The 10433-nt window shown below is 34.9% G+C and overlaps 1 protein-coding gene across 2 annotated transcripts; it reads left to right on the top strand.

Moving 5' to 3' along the window:
- Positions 1–4: 4 nt before the first annotated feature.
- On the top strand, positions 5–8938 carry spinb (spindlin b). 2 transcript variants are annotated; one of them, XM_056464208.1, is made up of 5 exons: positions 5–555; positions 2173–2215; positions 2311–2362; positions 4937–5421; positions 8070–8938. In XM_056464208.1, the coding sequence occupies exons 2-5, from the start codon at positions 2173–2175 to the stop codon at positions 8261–8263; spliced, it is 774 nt and encodes a 257-aa protein (XP_056320183.1). In that variant the 5' UTR covers positions 5–555; the 3' UTR covers positions 8264–8938. The 2 variants fall into 2 exon arrangements, with proteins under 2 accessions (XP_056320183.1, XP_056320182.1); XM_056464207.1 differs by having other exon boundaries at positions 2170–2215.
- Positions 8939–10433: the final 1495 nt, after the last annotated feature.

Raw genomic sequence — 10433 nt, 5'->3', positions numbered from 1 at the left:
AGAATAACACGCACGCCTTGTTCACGTGTAGACCAAAACATAAATACACTGGATTATTTACCAGAATTCTCGAATTATCTACTTTTTTGATTATAACGAAGCAATTTTAGCGGATTTCCCATAGGTGGCGCGCTAAAGGATTATCAAAAAATGAATTAATTTTAAAACTACTTAAATATTTGTAGAGCTAAAGACAGAAATTCGACTTTTATTGCGATTACTGTACAACACGTTTTAAAATTTCACTTCGTTTTAATTTACTTATGTCAGAAATCGATTCAAGTAATTATTTTTTTTTCGATTGAAACACACAGGAGTGAAATAAACCCATCTCCAGATAATTATTCCACTATTTATTGAGGATTAATATCCACCGTTTCATCAGTCACGGAGTCTTTTATCTCGTCTGTGTTTGTAGTTGTTTGAATGAAGACTGGAGACACTCTGCTCTTGAGGGAAATTTGACTTTTGCTGAATTGTTTTGTTTATTTTTAAACGAAAAAAAGCCCAAATTGAGCGAACATCGCGAGTTTGCAGCGAGAAGCGGACAGTGAGGTGTGTGTTGTGTGTTTGTTTAATTTTAGTCGTGTGTGTGTGTTTACATTGTTTTGTTGTTTACACTTCTTTCGCGCTTTTCTAATGTTAACGTGAGGCTTTATAAGCATTTCATCTGTTGATTCTCGTGCAGCTTTAGCTCAGTTTATGACACTTTTTTTTGCATGCAAGTCCTAAAAATACCGTACACTCCGAAAAGTACCGTGTTTACTATGGTAAACATGTTATTTCTCTTAGTGCATGCTTGAAAATGTTGTCTAGATAAGGAGAATAGAGTAATTACAGTACAATTGTATCTGGATACATTCACTTTTTTTACTTTAACAGTGTAATAATAGATTATGATGAATTTTCATCATGGTTTCCAAAAATAGTGTCTGTCATATTTAGAGCAAAAATAATGTCAAATTAAATTACTATTATTATTAAAGATCACAGATTGAACAAAATACTTAATAATTGTCATCTGAAATCTTTATTCTTTGTCACCAATTCAAAACCACATGATTTTTTCATAATTTCACACAGAATATTTAATGTCATCACTTCTTCTTTGAGATATTGTGTATATATATATGTATGTGTGTGTATATATATATATATATATATATATATATATATATATATATATATATATATATATATATATATATATATATATATACACATAAATATAAGAGTTTGTGCTTAAAATGTGAATAAAATAAAGCGAGTTTGGTTAAAATGATAATACAAATTAAGTGAATTTGTGCATCTAATTTGATCTTTGATCAAAATATTACATGTGATTTAAAGGTGATCAAAATGAAGTACATTTGTGCTTCAAATATGATGAAGAATTAAGTGAGTTTGCTTAAAATGTCTTCAAAAAGATTGTGGTTAATGTGATCAAAATTAAGTACATTTGTGCTTAAAGTATGATTAATTAAGTGAGTTTGCTTAAAATGGATTAAAATTGAGTTTGTACTTATGTGATTAAAAATAGTTTGCGGTTAAATGTGATCAAAATAAAGCGAGTCTGGTTAAAATTCTATTACAAATTTAGTGAGTTTGTGTTTAAATTTTGATAAAAAAATTAAGTGAGTTTGTGGTTAAAATGTGATAAAAAATTAAGTGTGATTAATTTTGATCAAAATTAAAGTACATTTGGGCCTAAAATGTGACAAAATTAAGTGAGTTTGTGCTTAAAATGGGATTAAAAAAGTGAGTTTTGTTAAAATGACATTACAAATTAGTTTGTGCTCATCATTTGATCAAAATATTACTTGTGGTTTGAAGGTGATTCAACTTAAGTACATTTGTGCTTTTAAGAATTAAGTGAGTTTGCTTAAAATGTCTTCAAAAAATTTAGTTTGTGCTTGTAATGTGTTTAAAATCAATTTGTGGTTAAATGTGATCAAAATAAAGTGAGTCTGGTTACAATTCTATTGCATATTAAGTTAGTTTGTGCTTAATTTGACAAAAAAAAAACTAAGTGTGATTAACATTTGATCAACATGAATACATTTCTGCTTCAAAAGTGATAAAAATTAAGTGAGTTTGTGTATCAAACAAATTGGAGTGATTGTTTTAACTAATATGAAGGGTCTGTTGTTGTTGTTGTGTGTATTAAAGCAGATGGAGAGTCCGTACAGAACGCATCGCTCCAAACACACTGGAGGTCAGAATCACCCGTGTACTATATAAACTAAATCATAACTAAACACAGGATTGACTGTATTAACTAATATGAGCTGGTGTTTTTATTTTGATCAGTTCGCAGTGTGTCGAGTGGCCGCTCCGCCATGAAGAAGAAAAACTCCCACAAGTGAGTATTATATATTATTCTGATGTTTCTGGTTGATGAATACACTGCAAAAAACAAAAAAAAAACCATTGAATTTCAGTGTTTCTGTCTTGTTTTTATATAATAATTATATGATTATACAATATTAAAATCAAAATACATGTCATAGAGAAGAGAAATGACTGGAAATATTAAATCTTGTTTGGTTATAAAATTAATAAATAAAACTATCATAATGAAATTAAATTATGCAAAACAATAAAAACAATTTATGAATAAATGATTGAATATCTGTCAGGTCAGAAAAATCATCATGTTTATTATAATAAAAATATATTTTTTATTACTCAATGCAGTTAAGCTTCACGCATAAACTTATTTTCCTTTCTATTTGGTTAATTGGTCAAAATTTAGTGAGTTTGCAATTAAATACATCAAAACGGAGTTTGTGCTAAAAATCGATCAGAATGATTTGATTTTGTGCTTTATAAAATGGATCAAACTTAAGTGAGCGTGTTTAAACTGATCAAAATATTGAGTTTGTCTTTGAAACGTGATTAAATCATGTGGGTTTGTGCTTAAATTGTGTTTTTGTTTAAAATGGTCGAAAATTAAATGAGTTTGTGCTTAAACCAGTTCAATATTAAAGTTTGTACTTAAATAATTCGAAATTATGTCAGTTTGTGCTTAAAATGGATCAAGGTTGTGGATAAAGTCAAATAATATTTAGATTATTTGTGCTTAAATTTGTTAAATTAAGCAAATTTGAGCTTAAAATGGTTAAATTAAGCGAGATTTTGTTTAAAATGGTTGAAAATTAAATGAGTTTGTGTTCAAAAAAGGTTTAATAATATGTGAGTTTGTACTTAAAATGCTTCAATATTAAGTCAGTTTGTACTTAAAAGGGTTAAATTAAGTGAGTTTTTTGCTTAATTTAGTGAGTTTGTGCTTAAAATGTTTGAAAATTAAATGAGTGTGCTTAAACCAGTTGAATATTAAGTGAATTTGTACTTAAAATGATGATAAAATTAAGTCAGCTTGTGCTTAATGGATCAAAATTAAGTGAGGTTGTAGATCAAGTGGAACAATATTAAGATTATTTGTGTGTGAAATTGTTAAATTAAGCATGTCTCTACTTAAAATGGTTAAATTAAGTGAGATTTCGTTAAAATGGTTCAAAACTAAGTGAGTTTGTTCTTCAAATTTGATCAAAATAAGTAAGTTTGTGCTTAAAATGGTTCGGTAATATGTCAGCTTGTACTTAAAATGGATCATAATTAAGTGAGATTGTGGATAAAGATGAACAATATTAAGTAAGTGTGTGCTTTAAAATGGTTAAATTAAGTGAGTTTGTTTAAAATGGTTGAAAATTATTGGAGTTTGTGCTTAAATCGATTAAATTTAGTGAGTTTGTCTTTGAAATTAAAGGAGTTTGTGCTTAAAATTGATCAAATGGAAAGGAAAGGGGTTAAATTTAAAAAATGGGTAAATGGTTAAATTTTGCATGTTTGTCCTTAAAATTTGATAAATCAGTTCAAAATTTGATGAGTTTGTCTTTAAACTGGTTCAATAATATGTGAGTTTGTACTTAAAATGCTTCAATATTAAGTGAGTTTGTACTTAAAAGGGTTAAATTAAGTGAGTTTTTTGCTTAATTTAGTGAGTTTGTGCTTAAAATGGTTGAAAATTAAATGAGTGTGCTTAAACCAGTTCAATATTAAGTGAATTTGTACTTAAAATGATGATAAAAGTCAGCTTGTGCTTAATGGATCAAAATTAAGTGAGGTTGTAGATCAAGTGGAACAATATTAATATTATTTGTGTGTGAAATTGTTAAATTAAGCATGTCTCTACTTAAAATGGTTAAATTAAGTGAGATTTCATTAAAATGGTTCAAAACTAAGTGAGTTTGTTCTTAAAATTTGATCAAAATAAGTAAGTTTGTGCTTAAAATGGATCATAATTAAGTGAGATTGTGGATAAAGATGAACAATATTAAGTGTGTGCTTTTAAAATGGTTGAAAATTAATGGAGTTTGTGCTTTAAAATAGTTAAATTAAGAGTTTGTGCTTAAATCGGTTAAATTTAGTGAGTTTGTCTTTAAAATGAAAGGAGTTGATCAAATGGAAAGGAAAGGGGTTAAATTCAAAAAATGGTTAAAAAAAATGGTTAAATTTAGCATGTTTGTCCTTAAAATTTGATAAATCAGTTCAAAATTTAGTGAGTTTGTCTTTAAAATGAAAGGAGTTTGTGCTTAAAATTGATCAAATGGAAAGGAAAGGGGTTAAATTTAAATCATTGTTAAAAAAATGGTTAAATTTAGCATGTTTGTCCTTAATTTAATAAATCAGTTCAAAATTTGATGAGTTTGTCTTTAAAATTGAGTTTGTGCTTAAAATGGTTAAATTGAATGAGTTTATGCTTAAAATAGTTACATTTATATGCGCATTTTAAAAATGTATGCGCATCTTAGCAAAATGTGCATAAAAATAAATGGAAACATAGCTACAGACAAGCACGTTCTGATGTGTTTTATTATGTGTATTTCAAACACAGATGCATTGATGTTGTGTGTTTTTATCATGTGTGTATCAGACACAGACATACTCGTGCGGTCAGTCCTGTGCGGCCGCTGGGTCAGACAGTGGTGGGTTGCCGGATCCAGCACCTCTGGAAGGAGGATGTTTCATCTCCAGTGTCACTGTGGAAAGGGACGGTTCTGTCGCAGGTGGAGGTGGATTCCTCCCTGTTCCTCATCAAATATGATGGAGTGGACTGTGTCTACGGCCTCCAGCTCTTCACAGACGAGCGGGTTCGAGATCTGGAGCTTCAGCCGGGCCAGATCGCCTCGTTTCGGGTCAGCGACTCCAGGCTGGCAGACAGGCTTCTGGGACGGCCCGTGGTTCACCTGTTCGAGACGGACGATGGATCCAAAGACGAGTGGAAGGGTCTGGTTCTCTCCAGAGCTCCCAGCATGCCTGCATGGTTCTTTATCACGTATGAGAAAGACCCGATGCTGTACATGTACCAACTGATGCAGGATTACAAGGATGGAGATCTGCGCCTGCTGCCCGAGTCAGGTGAGGCTCGAACACCGCTATCAATATACTTAGTATGGGTAATGATGAAGATGGTGATGATGATGATGATGATGATGATGAAGATTGTAACGATGATGGTGGGGACGATGGTAATGCTGATGGTAATTGATGAATATTGTAATGATGTGATGGTAATGATGAAGATGGTAATGACATTGTTAATGATGGTGATGACGGTGGTTGTGAATATGGTAATGCTGAAGACGATGGTGATGATGACGACAATGGTAATGATGATGATGAATGATAGTGATGACTATGATGGTAATGATGATGTTGAAGATGAAGAGGATGACGACGATAGTAATGATGATGTTGAAGAAGATAGTTATGACTGGTTATGATGGTAATCATGGTGATGATGTTGAAGATGTTGATGATAGTGATGATGATGGCGATGGTAATGATGATGTTGAAGATGTTGATGATAGTGATGATGATGGCGATGGTAATGATGATGTTGAAGATGATATTGACGATAGTGATGACGATGGTGATGATGACGATGGTAATGATAATGTTGAAGATGGTAATGATGATGGTGATGGTGATGTTAATGATGGTGGTGATGATGGTAATGATGATATTGATGATGATAGTGATGACGATGGTTATGATGGTGATGATGACTATGGTAATGATGATGTTGAAGATGATAGTGATGACGATGGTTATGATAGTAATGATGACGATGGTAATGATTATGTTGAAGATGGTAATGATGATGGTAATGACGATGACGATGGTTATGATGATAGTGATGATGGTAATGATGATGATGACGATGGTAATGATATTGTTGAAGATGGTAATGATGATAGTGATGATGACGATGGTAATGTTGATGATGATGGTGATGTTAATGATGGTGGTGATGATGGTAATGATGATATTGATGATGATAGTGATGACGATGGTTATGATGGGGATGATGACTATGGTAATGATGATGTTGAAGATAATGATGATAATGGCGATGGTGAAGATGATATTGATGATAGTGATGACGATGGTTATGATGGTGATGATGACTATGGTAATGATGATGGTGAAGATGGTAATGTTTATGGTGACGATGGTAATGATGTTAAAGATGATATTGATGACTATGGTTATGATGGTAGTGATGACGATGGTAATGATAATGTTGAAGATGGTAATGATGATAGTGATGATGACGATGGTAACGTTCATGGTGATGTTAATGATGATATTAATGATGATATTAATGATGATAGTGATGACGATGGTTATGATGGTAATGATGATGTTGAAGATGGTAATGTTGATGGTAATGACGATGACGATGGTTATGATGATAGTGATGATGGTAATGATGATGATGACGATGGTAATGATATTGTTGAAGATGGTAATGATGATAGTGATGATGACGATGGTAATGTTGATGATGATGGTGATGTTAATGATGGTGGTGATGATGGTAATGATGATATTGATGATGATAGTGATGACGATGGTTATGATGGGGATGATGACTATGGTAATGATGATGTTGAAGATAATGATGATAATGACGATGGTAATGATGATGTTGAAGATGATATTGACGATAGTGATGACGATGGTTATGATGGTGATGATGACTATGGTAATGATGATGGTGAAGATGGTAATGTTGATGGTGACGATGGTAATGATGTTGAAGATGATATTGATGACGATGGTTATGATGGTAGTGATGACGATGGTAATGATAATGTTGAAGATGGTAATGATGATAGTGATGATGACGATGGTAACGTTCATGGTGATGTTAATGATGATATTGATGATGATAGTGATGACGATGGTTATGATGGTAATGATGATGTTGAAGATGGTAATGTTGATGGTAATGACGATGGCTATGATGATAGTGATGATGATGTTGAAGATGGTAATGATGATGGTAATGACGATGGCTATGATGATAGTGATGATGATGTTGAAGATGGTAATGATGATGGTAATGACGATGGCTATGATGATAGTGATGATGATGTTGAAGATGGTAATGATGATGGTAATGATGATGACGATGGTTATGATGATAGTGATGATGGAAATGATGCAGATGATGACGATGGTAATGATAATGTTGAAGATGGTAATGATGATAGTGATGATGACGATGGTAACGTTCATGGTGATGTTAAGGATGATGTTAATGATGATATTAATGATGATAGTGATGACGATGGTTATGATGGTAATGATGATGTTGAAGATGGTAATGATGATAGTGATGATGACGATGGTAACGTTCATAGTGATGTTAATGATGATGGTAATGATGATATTAATGATGATAGTGATGACGATGGTTATGATGGTAATGATGATGTTGAAGATGGTAATGTTGATGGTAATGACTACGACGATGGTTATGATGATAGTGATGATGATGTTGAAGATGGTAATGTTGATGGTAATGATAATGTTGAAGATGGTTATGATGATAGTGATGATGGATGTCGATGGTAATGATGTTGAAGATGGTAATGATGATAGTGATGAGGATGTTGATGATGGCTATGATGATGGTAATGATAGTGATGATGATGATGATTGTGTGTGTTTCTCCATCAGATAATGATCTCTGTGTGTGTGTGTTTCTCCATCAGATGAGACAGCTGAGCTCAGAGAAGCAGGTGAAGCGAGTGAGACTCTGGTGGGGAAGCAGGTGGAGTGTCTGAATAAAGACGGAGCGCAGAAGCTCGGCACCATCATCCAGCAGGTCCAGGCCAAACCCTCCGTTTACTTCATCAAGTTCAACGACGACTATCACATCTACGTCTATGACATGGTGGGATCCTGAATCTGTCTGACTCCAGATCAGTCCGTTCTGAGAGATCCACGTCTCCATCAGCTTCCGTCTTGACACACAGAGATATTTTTATACTCGTCGTTTTCGTTGGAGATGTCACAGATGATCGGTTCACGTCTCGGTTGGGTTTTTGTTTGTTTGTTAGCATTAAAGAGTTCATCATCCGTTTCTGATGCTGTAAATAGTCCCGTTTTCTCTTCTGAGATCTTTGTGAGACCAACTGATGAATAAAAGCATTCCTAAAGAGTCTCTTGTCAATTCAGCCATGTGTTCTGGTCTGTTTTGACTCAAAAGATGCATCAGGATATCTTTGAAATTGCACAACTTTGCAAAGGCTTTAAAGTCTGCATGAACCGGAAGCTGCAACCGTGATTTTTTTTGTAATATGATGCAGTGCCTAGAGAAATAGAATATAAAATGAGAAAACAGTGGGCGTGGCTTGTTTTTTTTCTGCTGCGAGCTGATTGGATGTAGTAAAGTAGGCGTTTCATTCAGAAAGATGGAGAAAAGGGTTTGAGGAGAGTTATTACAACCTCCTCACCATTTCTGATTGTTGTCATAGGAGGGGCGTGGTTAATTGTTAGCCCCGCCCAATACCTCAGACCTAATCTGGGAATTTAACTGAAAGCAAACAGGAAGTGCATTTTCAGATATAAATTAAAGATTTAAAAAGGCAAATCATTCATTCATTCATTTTCTTTTCAGCTTATTCCTTTTTATTAATCCGGGGTCGCCACAGCGGAATGAACCGCCAACTTATCCAGCACGTTTTTACGCAGCGGATGCCCTTCCAGCTGCAACCCATCTCTGGGAAACATCCACATCCACACACCCCATTCACACACATACACTACGGACATTTTAGCCTTCCCAATTCACCTACTGCATGTGTTCGGACTTGTGGGGGACACCGGAGCATGCGGAGGAAACCCACGCCAACACGGGGAGAACATGCAAACTCCACACAGAAACACCAACTGACTCAGCCGAGGCTCAAACCAGCGACCTTCTTGCTGTGAGGTGACAGCACCTCTGCGTCGCCAGGGCAAACTATTTTATTTCTTAAAGAGCCCATATTATACATGAAATAGGGTCATATTTAGGTTGTAAGGGTCTCCAACAACAGTCTAATATGCAATATTATAAAGTGACGCGAGTCTCTCTCTCTCCTCTCTCTCTCTCCTCTCTCTCTCCTCTCTCTCTCTCTCTCTCTCTCTCTCTCTCTCTCTCTCTCTCTCTCTCTCTCTCTCTCTCTCTCTCTCTCTCTCTCTCTCTCTCACACACAACGCTCCTCAGAAGAACTAGGGAAAGCGACGCGAGTCTCCTGTCTCCTAGCCCCTAGGCGTCACAAACTCGACCTGTTCTTTTTTTCTCTCTCTCTCACACACACACACACACACACATAAACACATCACGTTCCTCCACAGAACTAGGGAGATCGACACCTCTCCTGTCTCCTAGCTTACGATCGCCATAGCAATGACAAACGGCAGTGGAACGCGAGCTCACAAAAGCATTTAACGTTAAATCCGTAAACAAAGCGGCACGTGTCGCGTTTTTAACGTGGCTTACATGTGATAAGAGAATATAAAGAGCAACCGCGTGTACTGTACCAGGTTAACAAGTAACAAAACACAATAAATACATCATTTGCAAGCTAGAGTAAACGAGGCAACAATTTTAATCGCACTTACTTACACTAGTGAATAAACCTCAACCACTGACTCTTCACAGTTCACAACTCATCTTTGGGTAGAGACTGTCAATATTATCCATCTGAGCACAGCGTGACTTCATTGGACCGGCGGCGTCTGTGTGTGTGTGTCTAGTGTTTTTTCTGTGTTAGTGGGCGGGGCCGCAGGTTTCAAATCTCCCTGGTTTGCGCGCGTAACTACTGGCGAGGCTTGTGTTTCGTGGCTGCGTCATCGCGAAACACCTAATGACTCGTTATCAAGACGACTCGTTTGAAGCACTATGAGTCGACTCTTTTATAGATGAATCAATAGTTTTAAACACTGTACACTTACAGATTTAAGCCTTGGATATTTCACTTCACTTAGAGCTGTGTTACACACTACATGGAAGGGCATTTTCAAAAACCCATAATATGGGCTCTTTAATGACACGCACAGATGAATCGTTCACCACAAAACTAGCAATG

The sequence above is a fragment of the Danio aesculapii genome, chromosome 8 (assembly GCF_903798145.1).
Source record: "Danio aesculapii chromosome 8, fDanAes4.1, whole genome shotgun sequence".
Classification (NCBI taxonomy): Eukaryota; Metazoa; Chordata; class Actinopteri; order Cypriniformes; family Danionidae; genus Danio; species Danio aesculapii.
Note: the sequence above shows the minus strand (reverse complement) of the source record. Positions and strands in the feature narration are given on the sequence as shown.

Excerpts from the sequence above, each read along its gene's own strand:
- spinb (XM_056464208.1), top strand. The coding sequence starts at position 2,173 with ATGGAGAGTCCGTACAGAACGCATCGCTCCAAACACACTGGAG. Across the intron at positions 2,216-2,310 it reads TCGCTCCAAACACACTGGAG|TTCGCAGTGTGTCGAGTGGC; the intron begins GTCAGAATCACC and ends TATTTTGATCAG. Across the intron at positions 5,422-8,069 it reads GCGCCTGCTGCCCGAGTCAG|ATGAGACAGCTGAGCTCAGA; the intron begins GTGAGGCTCGAA and ends TTTCTCCATCAG.